Source organism: Crotalus tigris, unplaced genomic scaffold (assembly GCF_016545835.1).
Source record: "Crotalus tigris isolate CLP2741 ecotype Arizona unplaced genomic scaffold, ASM1654583v1 scf7180000023718.2468807, whole genome shotgun sequence".
Lineage (NCBI taxonomy): Eukaryota > Metazoa > Chordata > Lepidosauria > Squamata > Viperidae > Crotalus > Crotalus tigris.
This window is the reverse complement of record NW_024100137.1, coordinates 1037499-1054911: the sequence shown is the minus strand read 5'-3', so window position 1 is coordinate 1054911 and position 17413 is coordinate 1037499. Positions and strand designations below refer to the sequence as shown.

At 36.9% G+C, this 17413-nt stretch overlaps 1 protein-coding gene across 8 annotated transcripts in view; it reads right to left on the bottom strand.

Moving 5' to 3' along the window:
* Positions 1-4291: 4291 nt before the first annotated feature.
* LOC120297873 (SSX family member 2 interacting protein) overlaps positions 4292-17413 on the bottom strand; it is a 32841-nt gene continuing 19719 nt past the window's right edge. For 4 of the 8 annotated variants that reach the window (XM_039321010.1, XM_039321008.1, XM_039321007.1 and 1 more), the window contains exons 9-14: positions 14927-15077; positions 12487-12623; positions 11417-11590; positions 9777-9888; positions 6255-6375; positions 4292-5577 (exon numbers count right to left, since the gene is read on the bottom strand). In XM_039321010.1, coding sequence (XP_039176944.1) covers positions 5406-5577; positions 6255-6375; positions 9777-9888; positions 11417-11590; positions 12487-12623; positions 14927-15077 — 867 coding nt within the window. In that variant the 3' untranslated portion in view covers positions 4292-5405. The remainder of the gene's footprint in view (positions 5578-6254; positions 6376-9776; positions 9889-11416; positions 11591-12486; positions 12624-14926; positions 15078-17413) is intronic. The other 4 variants (XM_039321011.1, XM_039321012.1, XM_039321013.1 and 1 more) reach the window with 4 other exon arrangements.

Sequence of the window (17413 nt, the reverse complement as noted above, 5' to 3'; positions counted from 1 at the left end):
TATTTCCCCCAAAATTGTCCTTTAATGTATGATAAATGAAAAAAAAATATTATTTAATATATTTAATTTTTTTTCACATTTTGTTGAAATCTTGGCAACCATTCTAAAAAACACCCAGAAGCAAATACTGACAAGTCATATAAAGATCTGGGAAGGATAAATAAGTATTCATAAGACTAAAAATTAAAATATATTAATTCACAATATATTTTTCAAAATTATTTTTACATTCTGGCAACACTACTTGCCAAGGTTACATAGTCCTGTGATGCAGGTCACAATGGCCAAAGAATTTATTTGAAAGTGAAAATATCAGCAATGATCAGCAAATACTCTAGCTTCCAAGGTAAATGCCTGGTTAAAATGGAAATGACTATGAGCCAGAAATTTCCAGAAGGCTGGGTTCAGGCTGACCTATGGATCAATAAGAACCTTCTGTTCTTCTTAAAACAAGTCACCTTAGGAAAGCAAAAATCAGGCTCATTGTTACTAAGCAGAATTCTTTGCTTTTTATTCTATTTTATAATATGTCCAGATTAGATTCTATATAAGAGATCTGTTTATAAGTGACTCAGTTTTTAAGTGTTTAGAACAGGTATAAGATTTTTTTTCTCTCTTTTATGAATGAGTTGTTTTAAGGCACTTATGGGCAGAGATTACAGTAAGGTCAGAATAAAGTGAAGCCCCATTCTTTTCTGTCACATTTTATGATATCCCTTTCTAAAAAAAAAATACTCTTCTTCCTTATCCTGGAGACCATTAAGAAAAGGAAAGATAGCAGAATGCAGAATAACAGAGTTGAAAAGGATCTTGGAAGCCTTCTAGTCCAACTCCTGTACATTATGAACAAATGGCTGCCCAATGTCTTTTGAAAAACCTGCGATAATGAAGCATCCAGAACTTCCGGTGACAAGTTGTTTCACTGATTAATCATTCTCACTGTATACATCTACACGTCAGTTATAAGAGGTTCTTGAAATTAAGCCAAAATTTATGTAGCCCCTATAAATCAGAAACAAGGTATATTATTATGTAACTGTTTCTATATTTTGAAAGGGCACTAACTCTAGCATGTAGTGATGCTCTCATCACAGCAATTCTGGAGGGCAGATACAAAAAAGTCCCATATGAGCTGAGATTCTGCCCCCCACCCCACCCCGTGCACAAGGGGCCACTGAATCCTTAGAACATGACTTGTTATACTGTACCTCTGTAAAGATTCATAGACTCATAACTTTTCACTTGATGCAATATCCAGGAAATTCTGATCTTTTTTGTGTGCAGTTTTTACTATTGGATCAGCGTTATACGTTTTCTTTGAATGTAGTTACATTCTGCTATCTGTAAAATTAGGCAGAGGTTGGCCATCTGTCTTACAACTCACCACTATCTGTAATATACTGTTATCTCTGTTCTGTTCTGTTCTGTTTTATTTCAATGTTTTACTTTTTTAATTCTGGTCTGTGAGTGAGATTGATTGAAGAATTATGTAAGAACAGAATTAGTCCTAGTCCTGCTTTAACCATCTCAACTCAATTGGACTACTATTTGACCACTAAGTAATCTGAGGAGGATGGCTGATGGGGAAAATCATTTTGGTGGTAGCATTCCAGTGAGATTCATTTGACACCTTCTTAACAACTTTTGATATTTATAACAAAGCCGCTAGTTACCTGTTGTAATATATAGTTTTAGACATGAGGTGAAACTACTATATTTCTCCCGGTATTAATGATTATAACAAAACAAAAAACTAAAAAATTGATACTATAACTTTATTACGTATCTTATTGCACCAAAAATGTCAGAAGTTGCTGCTTTTGGTTTCTTTCTTTTATCCTCTTCCCTCATTTTATCGCCTTTATTCTTTTCCCCTCTTTTTTCCATTGTCTTTATTTCTATTTATTTCTTTTTGTATTTTATGCTAAGAAAAATAATTTAATAAAAATGTATTATTTCTGCTGCAATTTCTTGCTTTCTATTATTTTATTTTTATTATTCTTTATGAGAACAAGGTTATTAGGCAGCCCTTATAAATGCTAAAGATAACTGAAGAATGCTTTAATGATTTATTGTATTCTAATTCCACTCTCAGCTTACATTATGTCACATTAGTTCCTGTTCCTTGGCCTTATAAGTTCATTAACCTGGAACTTGATGAATGAGGGTTAATTTATAAATGTAATAAAATCATTAATTCATATTTTAGCTGTACTGAATGCAGCGGAGCAAATTATGAAAATAAATGCTTACTAAATTAAACTGGGTCCAGCTTGTTGCACATAGTCATAAATACAGATTATTTTCAGTGGGCCAACTCTTCATTGCAATTTCACTGTTAGATACTAATTAACTGAATATGACCTTACTGAAATTTTCACTGACCTGGCAAGTCACTTCAATAGTCAAATATTCTCAATTGACCGGTCAATCAAAGATCTAATTTTGTTCACTGTCAAATATTGCCAAATATTGCATGAAACTGTGAATGTCATAAGCAAATGACAAATAGAATATTTCTATTTCTTTCAGGTATAACTTATTCGTGAGTCATTTTTTTTTCCTCTTAGCTTTGTGACAGGAATCAAATGTCACTGTAAGAAATGCCATTATAGAAGCATTTTTGCTAATCTTGCTTGAAGAAGTCTCTACTGCTTGGCAATTTGCTTTGTTGCATTGCTATTAATTTATTTTTCCTTTATTTGGGTGGTTGCTGTGATTTAAGATAGAAGCAAATAGAATTGCTCCTGATCCATTCGTATTTATAATAGGCAGAATCTTCTCACGTTTCCTAAAACTTCAAGGTATTCGTTACAATTTAGACATAAATTTATTTTTAAACAACACACAATATTAGTAGTTTATTATTTTTATTAAATTTGCTTGCATCTTGCTATAACTAGCTTAATTAAACCCGTTGAAGGTTTAAGATACAATATCGGATCCCTGGGAGATGACCTTCAAACCATCTCTCCTTTGCAAGGGTAGAGAAAGAGCTAAGAATGTAACAATAGACCAGGTGGACCAAGCCAAGGTCAATCTTAGTCCAGCATGTTGTTTCTCAGTTGCCAGAGGCCTCTGGGATCTTTGCAGTGGTAATGGATCTGACTATGGTTCACCTCTGCATGTTGGTGAGTTATATAGTACAGGTAGTCCTTGACGTATGACCACAATTGAGCCCAAAATTTATGTTGCTAAGTGAAACATTTATTGAGTTTTGCCTCATTTTATGACTTGTCACAGTTGTTAAGTGAATCCCTGAGGTTGTTTTGTAACACAGTTGTTCCGTGAAACAACTGGCTTTGCTTGTCAGATCGCAAAAGGTGATCACATGACTCCTGGACACTGCAACCATCATAAATGTGAGTCAGTTGTCAAGTATCTGAATTCTGATCATGTGACCCTGGGGATGTTGCCATGGTCGTATGAAAAACGGCCATAAGTCATTTTTTTCCAGTGACAGTCACTGAATGAACTGTTAAGTCGAGGACCTGTATCTGGCTGGGTCCATTTTTACATCAGTGATGGGGGTAAGTTGGGCATGCTTGCTCCTGGTGTTCTGTAGAACTTACACACTCAGATAACAATGTTGGTGACCGCAGCAATTATGAGAGATCATTTGGAAGTCTGGTCTGCATGCTGTGGCTATTGCAAGGCCTCTCATAGTGATAGGTTATGAGCTCCTGTGCTCCTTCCTCTCCTTTCTTGGCCCTCACCATTGTCAGGGTTAGGGTTAGAATAAGCTTCAACTGAATTAGACTGGCTATGGAAGTTAGGATCCCTTGGCCTGGGAACTTTCCATTTTTATGGGAAGTTTTTTTTGGGGGGGGGGGAGTTTCCACTTCCCCATACATAGCTGGTGCGCAGTATGAACTCTCTGCTCCTTGAGTAACAGATGGCACCTGCAATTTGGATAGCTTTTGCACAAATCCCTTTTGTGCCATCAGTTGGGTATATTTCTGGATTAGACGTCCTTACTCAATGTCACCTTTTCCACTGCTGAGTTCACATCTTTACTAAGTTATATCACCCCAGTATCTTTTTCCCACTTAATTACAGTCAGTTTAGACTCCTTCAGAGTATCTATGAAGTTTCAGATTTTGCTCCAAAGTGCATCATTTAATGCTTGGCTTAATTCTAAACACCATTTGATCAATCACCCACTTTGCAATGCTTGTTCCCAACTCATAAGCACTGTAAAAACTGCTGTCAACTTTTTACTCTGAACTTCTAAATGGGTATTGGGTCTGCTCTTATTTGTAAATTGGAAGGGGGAAAAAAGGCTCTTAAATTTGAAATACACATTGTAACATTTATTTTGTTTTAAAAATTGTGACATTTTCAGAGGGGTTCAAGACTGATTTGCTTAGTTGAAGCATGCCTCATCTACATTCAGACTGTGCAGTGGAAAAATATTACAATCATCTTTTAAATTATCTGGCGTATCTCCATTCTAGTAAATATAGATTGGCTCTTCAAGCATAGACACGTCAACAATTCTTACATTGGGAACATGACATATTATCTGATTGTTGAATTCCAAAGGCCAGTAAGAACACTTTGACAAAGTAGAGACAATATGCTTATCTCTGATTCACTGTACAGTATCCACAATATAAGAACTTCCCTTAAAAAAGCACCCCCAGGTACACTTGTCCATATTTTATAGTACTTCATTTTTTCTTTTTAAGTTTTGTTTTCCTGAAATAATCTTTAAAAAAAAAACCCTCATCCATAAGCACTGGGTTTTTTTAAAACAAACAAACAAACAAAAAAACGTTGGCATGTAAAATACTATGGTTGGGGGAATGTAGGGCTTCATAGATTTTATGGCATTATCACACAATGTTTTATATCTTATCCATTTGAAAGATAAGGCCCTGCTTTTTGTTTAAAATACATGAAAAGAGGTAATCCAAAATTATACAATAAATATAGAACCCGCCATGTTACTCTATAATATACTATACATTCAAGTTAAGAGAAAAAAAGTTTCAATGCCAGTTACACTTGAAATACAAGTGACCAGTTCATCATAAACTAATTGACTGCTAAAAGTGCTACTTTTGCTTGCAAGAAAACATATAAATGCTGAAGCATTTCATCTTTTTCTTTAAAAAAAAATCACACATTCCTTCAATTAAACAACCATACCATCTGTAATAAGAATATACATAAATCTGAATAAAGATTTACTATTTATATTGAGCGAAGGGCAGAGACTCTCTTTCTAAATGGGGCATACAGGAAAAGTTTTTGGGGAGGCAGAGGGGGAATCTTAAAAAGCCACACATACAGCACAACAGCTATCACCATTAATTCCATTCATTAATATCCTGTTTTGTGAAACTCAAAAAAATTATCGGTGAAGCAGCTTAACAAAAAGAGCAAGAATATTCAAAAAGCTAAGATGAATTAATGATGTGCTCTGTGCATAAATCTGATGGTAGCCCATTCATGTTGTTCCCACTGTCTTCTGCCATTGGGCTGGCTTCCTTCATCCGCAGCATTGGTGGCTCACTTTTAATCTGGTTGGTCTTTTGGTCTTCAGGTGTTTTATCTAGAAAAGTACTCAAACTGGGAAAAAACAGAAAATAAGAAAAGTAATGCACTAGTCTTAACATTTGCAGAAGAGGAAGGAATGGTAAAATATAGGATCATAACATCATGCAAATGCCTTATCTACTTTTCTCAGATGTCAGGACCCAAGTACATAAGGATATCATTTTGAAATCAGGGTTTGCTGCACCTACTACTGGTTCTCAATGTGGCTTGTATACAAACACAGTGATAAAATAAATAAAAGCTTTCTCCCTTTATGAAAACATCAATCCATCCCAAATCAAATAGCTTGTCAACAATATTCAATAACATAATATAGGATCCAGTTTCTTCTGTATCTTTACTGCTACAAAAATAAAAAAAATTCTCTGTGCAAGAAGTTGATGTTGTACACTTGTACACTTACAAACTGGCATATTCCAAAGAATTCCAAAACCAGCTTCAGAACCAATAATTTTATTGAAGCCCTAAAAAGAGATGGTTGCATGTATTTGCCTCCAATCTGCAGAGTTGAATAGCACTTGAATTCTTAAAACTAATTATTGCAATAGGTCATACTGAAAAACAACTATTTTGCCATCTTTTGGAACAGCTAACTATAATTTCTCCCAATTCAAACATATTGATTTAGCTGTTTAATGTTTTGTGTTGTTGGAAAAGAAAGAAAATTAGAAAAACAAAACCCTACATACCTGTTCTCAAGAATATGCTGAGTTGGTTGATAAACATCTGAAAATTTGGGTACATTGGACAAGTAATTTAAATTTTTTTGGTGCGACCTGACATTTGTTAATGGATTATCTGATTCAGAACCTGAAAAACAAACACCGTTTCTCAGAAAAGGCTCAGTCCTTCCCTAAAAGGCCATCACCTCTATAAAAAAATTTTCAGTACCAAGGGAAAAATCTGTATTTTATTTAATTCTCCATGATATTTTAAAACTGTTTTTACAATTATTAATTCTTCAGTGAATTAATTTACTATACGTTTTGTGCCATATTTGTTGTGATTCGTATTATTATTGCTGATGTTATAAACATTATTTATATCACCTGATTGTATAGGAAGTGTTTTAATGGATTTGTATAGTCTCCAGAGATGTGATTGTTGGGAAGTTTACAACAGAAATCAATAAATCACAGCTAAGTCTTCTCCTTTTCTTTCAATCTGATTATAGAGACAGATTTCCAAGCTGACAAATGTTCTGTTGTTGCTTTTAATTATTTTTAAATTACAAACCTTTGAAAATTCATTGGGTCCGATTGAGAAAATAATGGGGACTGCATTTACTTTATGCTTTAAACAGTGGCCAAGAGTTCCCTTTTGTTTGAAGGGGTTCCCCCTCTTTATTTGTTTATAAAGCTAAAGCTTGTGGTATAGTGATATGGTCATTCCACTCTAAGTAGGTCAACTCTTTTGTTTTCTTATTAGCAACATATCCTCATCTTATGAAACTTATAAAATAAATTCACCTTGGCCACTGATTTTCTTCTACAGTACCACCAACCACCCTGGAAAAGGGGAGAGCTTAGATAGATATGTGTCCTGGCTGGTATTCAGCTAGCTTGGAATACTCTGGAATCAAAATACCCTATCTACCAGAATGCATGCTAGACTTCATTTAAATACATACTTTAGAAGCACAATAGAGGATGATAATAAGTTAAATTAAACAAAAGAACAAAATACATGTATTGAAAAGTTAAGGAAGAATTAGGAAGGCCATCTGCCATTAGCACTATGCAATGTGTTCACAATGCGGGAAAAGTACAATGGAAGAGAAGAAGCTATAGCTCAGAACTGCAGATAACAGCTGTAGCTGTAAGCAGTAAATTCCAGAGACTTTCAGCTGAGAACAGAAGGGAGACGGAATTCATCAAGGACACAAGTAACATAATTTTATCTCATCATCTTATCTTTCTGGATGGGAGTCACAGACAAAAAAATAGCCCAAACCTCAGGACATAATCTTCATTTCCCATAACTGAATTTTGCAGAAAATTATAGGAAATGAAGATAACATTAACTTGGTATATGTTATGCATATTCACAAAAATACAGCAAGCCAAATTTGAGAACTGGTGACTTTACTAAAACACCACAAACGTCAAAAACAAGCAACCAGAGAGATATACCTTTCAAACCTCATTCATTAGCAACTTTCAGCAAAAGCCTTCAAATATTGGAGGCCACCACTGCTGCTAATTAGTTTCCTTAATCCTAAATTAGCCACCTGTAAGCCTTATTACATACAGCCAGAAATAGTACACACCCACTAATTCAGCAATTCTCGAACCAGGACCATATGGTGTCCCTAGGATATTTCAACAGGTAAAAACCGGCCACAGATGAAAAATATGCAATGGGACCACAGCACGTGCAAGGGGGCTACAGAAAAGCTAAGAGATTATACTGCAAATACTGCCTTTCTTATAAATAAAAACCTATGTTTTAGTTTCAAGCCAAGTGACAATCTCTAGACAAGATGGGTGGCACACAAATCTAATAAATAAATTTTATTTACCAGTGATGGGACCTGGACTAGGACGCCACAATGAAAAGCAAGCTTGGAAGGAGGCCATGGGCAAAAAAAAAAAAAAAAAAAGTTGCAAAACATTGCTTAGTTAACAATCTCTATATTGCCCAACAATATCTAGATTTGGATTGTTTGGAAGTTATGGGAGCCAATGCAACTACATCACACCCTGCTATAATACATTCATTACCTTTTTCTGATTGATTCCGAGTATGCAGTCTTTAAAGCTGCTGTAGTTATTAGACAGCAACTGAATGTACATACAAACCTTCAGAATTTTTGGAGGTGATATGCGTACTTAAGGAGATACCTGAAAGAGCAGTCAGGCATGCCTTTGGGGATATAGCAGGAATCTGCTCTATAAAACAGAGGTCCCCAACCTGCTGTGCACCAGGGACCGGTTACGTGGAGAAAGGTTTTTCCCTGGACTGGAGGGGATGTGGTTTTGTGTGCTGTCTGGATGGGGCTTTGCTTGTTTGTGCAGCCCGGTTGCTGGCATGCCACAGCCTGGTACCAGTCCACAGACCAGGGGTTGGGGACCCCTGCTATAAAACATAAAAATTTATACTAGCGATATGTGTCTAAAGACAATACTCTACTTATAATTGGCCTCTAGGCCAGAAGTCCCCAACCCCCTCCCACTACTAGGCTGTGACTTATTTGTAGCAGGCCCACCCAAGCAGCAGGCCAGCACAGTACACACAGCTCAACTCGTACAAGCTGTGCGCTCATGCAGATGCACACCGCCACTTGTGCAAGCTGTCTGCATGCCTGTGCACCAGTTCACCACTTGCAAGGCCCAGTTCGCCTCTGCCTGCCGGGCTGCCAAGCCACAATGGTTAGGGGCCACTGCTCTAGATGAAATGGGCAGCATGCAAATCTAATAAATACTGAAAAACAACTAGAGATGTGCCAAATTTAGATAGATAGATGTCTGGCTTGGAAACACTGTATCTGAAATATATGAGATCACTTCTTGCATGGAAGACTTATTTTCAGAAATCCCGTGAATTTCCCCTAGAAATGACATATAGTTGTGTGGAATATTAAATTCCACATTAACCAATTTTGGGACAATTGCCTTAAGCAGAAAAAAATAAAATCCATTTATAATTACTTATTCGGCCTCAAATACAGACGTACAGAATGTAAGAATTATCTCTTATACAGGACCAAAACTAAACAAGTTGTAAAGCTCTGAGGAGTGTCACTTTTTTGGGGAGGGGGTGGCTAGAAGATCAACATGATCCACTAAATCATATGAAACAGATTGGTTTCTGCTGTTAAGTAGCAGCAGTCTGGTTCCCGCTGGCCAATAATCACCAAATTTCGATCATTGACTAGCTGAGATCAGAATGTCTGTTTCTCAACGTTGTTGGCATATTTAGACTAATAGTAGAGGAAGGAAAAAGTTTCTTCCCCCACAAATCATCCTGCTGAATGTAGAATAACAGAATTGGAAAGGATCTTGAGGGTCTTCTAGTCCAACCCCATGCTCAAGCAGGAGACCCCACACCATTCTGGACAAATTTGGCCACACTAGAAAGATAAGCTGGCATGCATCTGTGTGTGGCTTCAACCTTCTATTTGGTCATCACCAGTGATTTATACCAACAAACAAGTATTTGAGATATCAAGGAGAAACTAGACTTGATAAAAACATATATAAAAGTCTTACTTCCCAGGAAAGCATTCTGTGCTCTCATGCGGTCAGCCTTATTTTGATCAGAAGTCATATTTAAGAACTGTTGCTTCAGCCAAACTCCACGGTCTTCCTCAAATGCCTTCCTCTGCATCAAGAGAAGATATAAAATTACAAGGAATGTAATGTATTTAATGTCAGCTTCAAAAATGACGTAAAAATTATTTTTGCAAATTCTTTTGTATTTGTAGCGTATCGTTTATTTTATACTGTGCTACAGTTTCTACTCTGGTGAATACTCAAAGTAGCTAATAAAACTTATTAATCTTCGCTTAATGAGCAGTTGCTTAGCGTGATTCGAAATTACAAGCCCCAGGAAGAGCTTGGAAGGTTGCAAACTACTGCCCCATGCCAAGAGGACGCTCTCATATCTCTGGGAGCAGGAGAAAAGAGATCCCTTACATTTCCTGCATGCTTGGATCTCAGCAACCAAAATCCAAATGCAGACCCCCAAATCCTTCTCTCTACGCTTCTGTGGAGAGCTCCGCAGAGACAGGGAGAGAAGGGCCACCAGTTACATGCCATGGCTCCTGCCCTCCGAAACATCGTGGCCCTGAAGGTGAGATTCTACCCTCACCCTCTTGGCCTTCCAAAAGAGCCTGAAAAACCTGGCTTTGCTATCTGGCTTGGGGCCCTGTTGGGGGTCTCCCATTTTGAAGGTGGCCAGTAGATTAGGGGAGGATCCCATCTCTACCCCACTTAATGCACTGGCCCTTTTTTATTCACTTTGTATTAATTTTAATGTTTTTTAAATACTCAGTGTTTAAATGTTTTTAACATCCTTATTGTTTTGTATTTTTACTTATGGCATTGTTCAGCCGGCCAGAATCGCTTGATAGTGAGATGGGTGATATATGGATTTAATAAATAAAAATAAATACATAACTTTAAACTAATTTGTAACGAGAGAAGAAATCCCTTAGGCAGGAAGCTATTTAGGGCTTTGAAGGACCACGTCAATACTGCAAATTGTGCCTGGTAAATGTTTGGTAACCAGGGCAGATCTTTTTGTAGATACCATGCGGTTGCTGTACCTTCTACTACTTTGCATTTTTCCTGCTTAATTTTCATCAACTGAAACTTTTGGACCACTTTCAAGGAGTAGCCCCCACATAGAAAACATGCAATAGTCAAGAAGGGTTTATCACTCAATACAGATAACTATTGTCAAATCTAACCAGCTCTGGAGCAGCTCCTCATCACAGTTGCTATGTGTGAATCCAGTGGCAGCTATAGATCAGGAAGGGCTCCTAAATTGGGAACCAGCTCCTTCAGGGGACTTCAACGGCATGCAACTAATTAAGAACACGATAAAGTAATCCTGAAATTTATAAACTTGTGGTGAGGTTGGCACTTGAGTTATATGGCTGAAAATGAAAGATTCAGACTTTTCAAAACAGCCTTGCATGCAATGATAATAGGACAATTGTTATCTTTTAAGTAAAAAAGTGCACATGCTGTTATAGTCCTCCTTTTGAATTTTTCAATGATTCCCATATGAAACATGAATAAAGTTAAAAACAAAGCCTTCTGCATTTGCGGGCATAATTCTTGGTCTCTAGTTGCCTAAGGAATGGTTAATATCCAGTTTTGTGAAACAAAGAACTACTGAGTACCTCCAGTCCTAATCTAATAGCTGCTTCAGTAAAACTTTTGCGCTCTTTCTCAAAGTTCTTCTTTTGTTCTCTGAACAACTTCCATTCTTCCTTGAGTCTCTCTTTTTCTTCCAGCAAGTAACAATCCTGTAGCAACATATTGGTATCATCATCACAGGGAGCAGTTAGCTGCTGCTGCAGATAGAACGTGAAGTACGGAAAATTCAAAAGAGGTCATCTGAAAGCTACCTCTCTGGCCACAATCAAGTTATCATTAGTTGCCAGAAAAAGTTAATCAAATAACATTAAAAACCTAACTGGAACAAAGCAAAATGTATCACATTAAGCCAAAAGTCAGAAGAATGTATAGAATGGAGAGGGGAATCCAAAATCCAAACTACTAAATAAGCCAAACCAAACCAAACCTCTACATCACAGGTATCAAACTCGCCATATCACGTGACGTGACTTTTTTTTGCATTGCCAGAGTTGGGGTAGGCACGGCCTCTATATGATGCAACCGGCCCACGGACCGGCAGTTTGACACCCCTGCTCTACATGAACACTGTTCTCCTTACAGCTCCCTTTTTACGGCCCTGTAATCCCTTAATTTGGGATAGAGTTGGGGCGACTGGATTGAGCTGAGCGTTTACTGGCCAGATATGCTTCCTGATGCCACACAGAGTTCACAGCAGATTTTTTTTCCTTTGCACACTCGGAGAGAGAAAAATCTGCCATTATGTAGGATTGAACCCTCAACCTTCTGAGTGGGAGGCGAGCATCTTCACCACTGGGCCACCACTCCGCTCACTGTTCTCCTTACAGCAAATATGAGAAAATGTTAACACTAGCCTAGTTCCAAGCAATGCAAAGAAGGCAGAAGTGGATGATTCATGCAATGTTCCTTTCTTCATCAATATATCAAAGCCAATTAAATATTTAGAATGTTAAACAAGTTTATGCCAGTTCTTAAGATATGGTTTTCTTCTACTTGTACAACTGGCAACAAGCAGGAGTTTGGTCCGATGCACTCCTTTTGTTCTCGTAAATTTCATCTCTTTTTTGAAACTGGTCCATATTTGAATGCTTACCTGCAAAAGCTGCTGTTGAGTTTTTATCATCTCTTTGCACTGTTGAATTTCCAGCTGTAGTCCTTCAACTTCCAATTCATGCTCATTTCGTGAGATTGTATCTTTGTCACTCGGAGAGCCAGAATACACATGCGATACTACACGTTTGAAAAAGTGCTTGATTATTTTTGGTGTATTTCGTTGCACTACATACTACGTTCAATTAATTGGTTATTTATACAGTATATTGCACATTTACCAGCTATGACATGGCCCTTCTTTGATGGGTAGTATAGACAGTCCTCGATTTACAACCATTAATTAGTAACCGAAGTTACAGGGGCGCTGTAAAAAGGGACTTATGACCAATTTCAACAATTACAACCCTCCATGGTCACCTGATAAAAATTTGGACGCTTGGCAACTGGCTTGTATTTATGACAGTTGCAATGTCCCAGGATCACATGATGGCCTTTTGCAAAGTCAATGGAGAAGCCAGACAACTGCGTTACTAACTTAACTATTGCAGTGATTCACTTAACAACTGTGGCAAGAAAGATCATAAAATGAGGCAAAGGTCACTTAACAACTGTCTTGCTTAGCAACAGAATTATTATTGAAAATCGCTCTTGCTTGCAGGCAAATGTAAATATATATATATACATTGCTTACTGGTGTACACCGCTTAGAGAGTGCTTGCACTTAAAGCGGTATATAAGTCTCATAAATAAATAAATAAATAAAATAAATGGTATTCTCTGCAGGTCTTTCAGTGCAGCATTATTGCTATTTATCATGCCATTGGTTGTAGTCAGGTAGAGGTTAAGGTACAGGTTCAGGCAGTCCTTGGGTTATGACAGCAATTGGAATTGGAATTGCCATTGCTAAGAAACATGGTTGCACAGTGCAACGTCACATGCTTAGTGATGGCAGTTCTGGGAGTCCCAACTGTCATTAAATAAGGACCTCCTGGGTCATTAAGCAAGGACATCACATGACCACAACGTCCAATTTCTTGCCAGCTTTCCCATGACTTTGCTTGTGAGAAGCTGGCAGGGACTACTGGAAATTGTGATCACATTGCTGAGACATCGTAAGTCTGATCTGGGCACTGAGCACCCAGATTGTAATCATGTGACCAAGGGATGTTGGGACAGTTGGAATTCCAAGAACCAGTTGTAACGACCACTTGTTCAGCACTGTCATAAGTTTGTAGGGTACTGAAGAAGTGGTTGTAACCTGAGGACCACATGCACAGCCAGACAACTGTTTGTATTAAGTTGTATTTCTTATTGAATTTGGTTTTAGAAACCACTATATGGTAGAATTCTATATAAAACATATTTTCATTAAGTCTGTTTAATCCTCTCAACTGACAGGCCATTAAATTGCTTTTTAACTGTTTATAATCTCTGGGGTTTCATGTCTTTTATTTAGATCCTTTAGATGAACAGGGCTGTTTGAAAGTAATTATGTAAAAATCCCCCAAAACTAATAATGGGTAAGGCTTTGTCTTAATTGAGTAGAATCAGACATGATTGCCTAGAGCAGGTCTGCAACCTTTCTCAGTTGAAGGACTGGAGGGAAAGGGAGGGGAAAGCATTTTGCGTGTGCACGCACAAACAGGATCCCGACCATGTGCAATGCAAACAAGGTGGTGCTAGCGCCCATGTGACACTTGCTAGTGCCGCCCCATTTTCACCATACAGCGCTCCATTTGCGTAGCAGCGGCGCTAGTGTGAGTGGGGGTGAGTACAAGCACACACGTGTGCGCACTGGCCAGCCTGTTCCACGGCCCAGTGGCCAGTAGGCCACAGCCCAGTAGTGGGCCGCAGCCCACAGATTGGGGACCCATGGCCTAGAGAACAAAGGAATTAAAAAATGCACTAATATCAATGGATTCATTAAGGACTTCCAGCGATAAAAAGGGTAATTTCTGTGAAATGTTAAGCAAAACCAAACAGTAATCATTCACGGAGATCAAATAGGAAAAAAACATAAGCATGCGCTATACTTATGTTTAAATCAAAATTACAATAATCTTAAAGTTATATCATTTCTTTGCAATTTTTCCTAATTCATGATTGTCACATTTAGTTTAACTGACATGGATTCTTTGGAAAGAAGATAATAGGGAGATTGTTGTCAAAATAAGTAAATTATGAAAGGAAGTAATTTCTCGAAATAAAATAGTGTTTAAAACAGAAAAGTCACTATAGGCTTAAGAATACAGGAAATTAAGAATATTGTGTTTCATGATTTTTCTACTTTAATAATATTTTATAACTATATTGTTGCTATCTGAAACACAATTTTCTTCCACACTTTTTATTACGCTAATGAATACATTATATTCGTATGGCTACAATCATTTTTGGTGATCACAGAACCCAGATCAAACTATATTAGCCATCTGCCTAATCAGAAATCAAGCAAATATTGTAGGGAAAATAGACATCACCTTGGTTATCCAGATTTTCAACATGATTTTTCAGCATTCTCCACTGTTTTCGAATGCTATTAGCAAGCTGTTCACGCACTGTTTCACAAGAAAGTTCCCACATGTCTTCTTTATTTGCTTCTCCAGAGTCTTCCTCCAAGTCTGACAGTATCTGAAAAAAGATATGTATATACATATATATAAATATGCATTTTAAAAATGCATCTTTAAAAGCAAGAAAGTCCAAAACTCTTCATTTTAATAAAAGTTTTATAGTGTATTCTCCCTGATGTTAAGATAATTCTACAGGTTTCATTTGTATTTTGTTAGGGGTATTTACTGTATGCATTTTTATTTAGAATACTGCCGTTAACTTCAAAAATATGTAAATTAAAATTATAATGATTAAATATATTTTAATATTAATATATATGTATATTTATTTAATACTAGCTGTACCCAGCCACACGTTGCTGTGGCTCAAGAAAGAAAAGAGAAAGCGAATGTTTGTAATATGTTTAATTTCACAATGCTTGTGGGTATACAATTTTTTTGTTGTTCCATTTTGTGTGCAGATATAGAGATTATGTCCAACAGATGGCGCTGTTTTTCAAAAAAAGCATGTTTTACCTGTTTTTCAAAAAAAGCATGTTTTTACCGGTCACAGGTGTGACATCTATATAATATGTATATAAAAACACGTGCATATTCGAATGCAACGTTGTGTCAAAATTTCAAAGCAATCGGTGAAGAACTTTCAGAGATTTAAAATTTTGAACAAACAAACATTTACATTTTTATTTATATAGATATTAAATCAATTACAATCGGGAAATCTCTTTTTCTTGGCTGCCTGTGGGAATTCCTCATATGGCACAACTAATTACCTATCATTTGATTCCTCTAATATATATAGTACTAGAATCAGTATTTCCTTAAAAAAAAAAAACATATGCCCTAGTCTACCAGCGTATTCTTACAAATTAAGCACCAGAAGAGTTGATTTTTAACCTTTGTTTTCTAACCATGATACATTCAAAACTGGTTATTTATAAAATGTTTTAGTACTCATAAACTGAGATCAACTATATTGGGCAAATGTCTTTTAAAGATCTACATTAATTACAGAAAGTACATGAATTCACTAATTATAGCAGATTGTCCTAGAGTCTGGCATCATTTCTATAATAAGGTTGTTCTTTGGGTCAAAGAAAAGTACTAGCTCCACCTCCTGAGTAAAGTTGGTAATAACACTGCATTCCTATCCTGCTTAATATATTGAAAGAGATTAAAGGCAATTAAGAGATGCATTGATATAATGATAGAAGGGATCACAGGTAGAACAACAGAACAGCTTTGAAACAAGAACCAAGGACCCCAGATTAGAATAATGTGTCCATCCAGAGCAGTGGTTCTCAACCTGTGGGTCGGGACCCCATTTGGGGTCGAACAACCATTTCACGGGGGTCGCCAAACAACGCAGTCCGCCATTTCCCCCCCCCCTTTTCCTTAGCTGTGCTACTCCCTTTTATTCTATTGGCTTTTGAAAGCCAATAGAATAGACTCTCTTGAATAGAGTCTAATTCTATTGGCTTTCAAAAGCCAATAGGAATTGTCCAGGCTGTCTCTGCCCTGCTGAGCCCGCCAAAAGTCCCATTCTGCAAACGGTGCTGCACCAATTGAGTAGTCCTCGACTTACGACCGGTTGAGTAGTCCTCAACTTACGACCGGTTGGGGGGGGTTGCAGCATTAAAAAGGTTGAGAACCACTGATCCAGAGCAAGTTATCTATGAACCACAATTGTTACCAGTTCAGTATCTCCAACACAAGCCTAACCTTACATCTGTGTAATGGATAATAGAAATGAAAATGTTACAAAATAATATATAGTTTGGAAAACATCTTTATAAAACTACCCAGAATTCTAAGAGTGTAACTGGTTTATATTCTTTCCTCTTAAAAGAGTAATGGTCTATTAAATAGAAACAATATTAACACTTTTTTATTCCTCTCTTATGTTTGCATGGGAAAAAAACATTCCATATTATTTATTGAAGAATTTCTATAGTTGTCCAACTCAAAAGAGAGTGACTATAGGTAGCATGCAAGAGGAAAAAAAGTCCAAAATAGAAATAGCAATCAATCATATATGCTCTGGCTCACAATCACATTGTCTCTGTCAAAGATAGAGGATTGGATATAGAAAACATTTTATGAAGCTTATAACATATGGGGACTTGAACTTATCAGTTGTGGAACTTAAAATCACATGAGGTGGGTGTTTTATTACTGTTGTTCTTAAATTAAAAAATTATATGATCTAAAGAACATTTATTGTTTTTATCCCTCTTTTTAGATTTTTTTTTTTAGATTTTTTACCTTTCTACGTAATTTTATTTTTGTATTTTTTAATGCCTTTATATTCCTTGTAGCCCGCCCGCCTTATGCTGGTCTTAGACCAGTGGTTCTCAACCTTTCTAATGCCGCGACCCCATAATACAGTTCCCC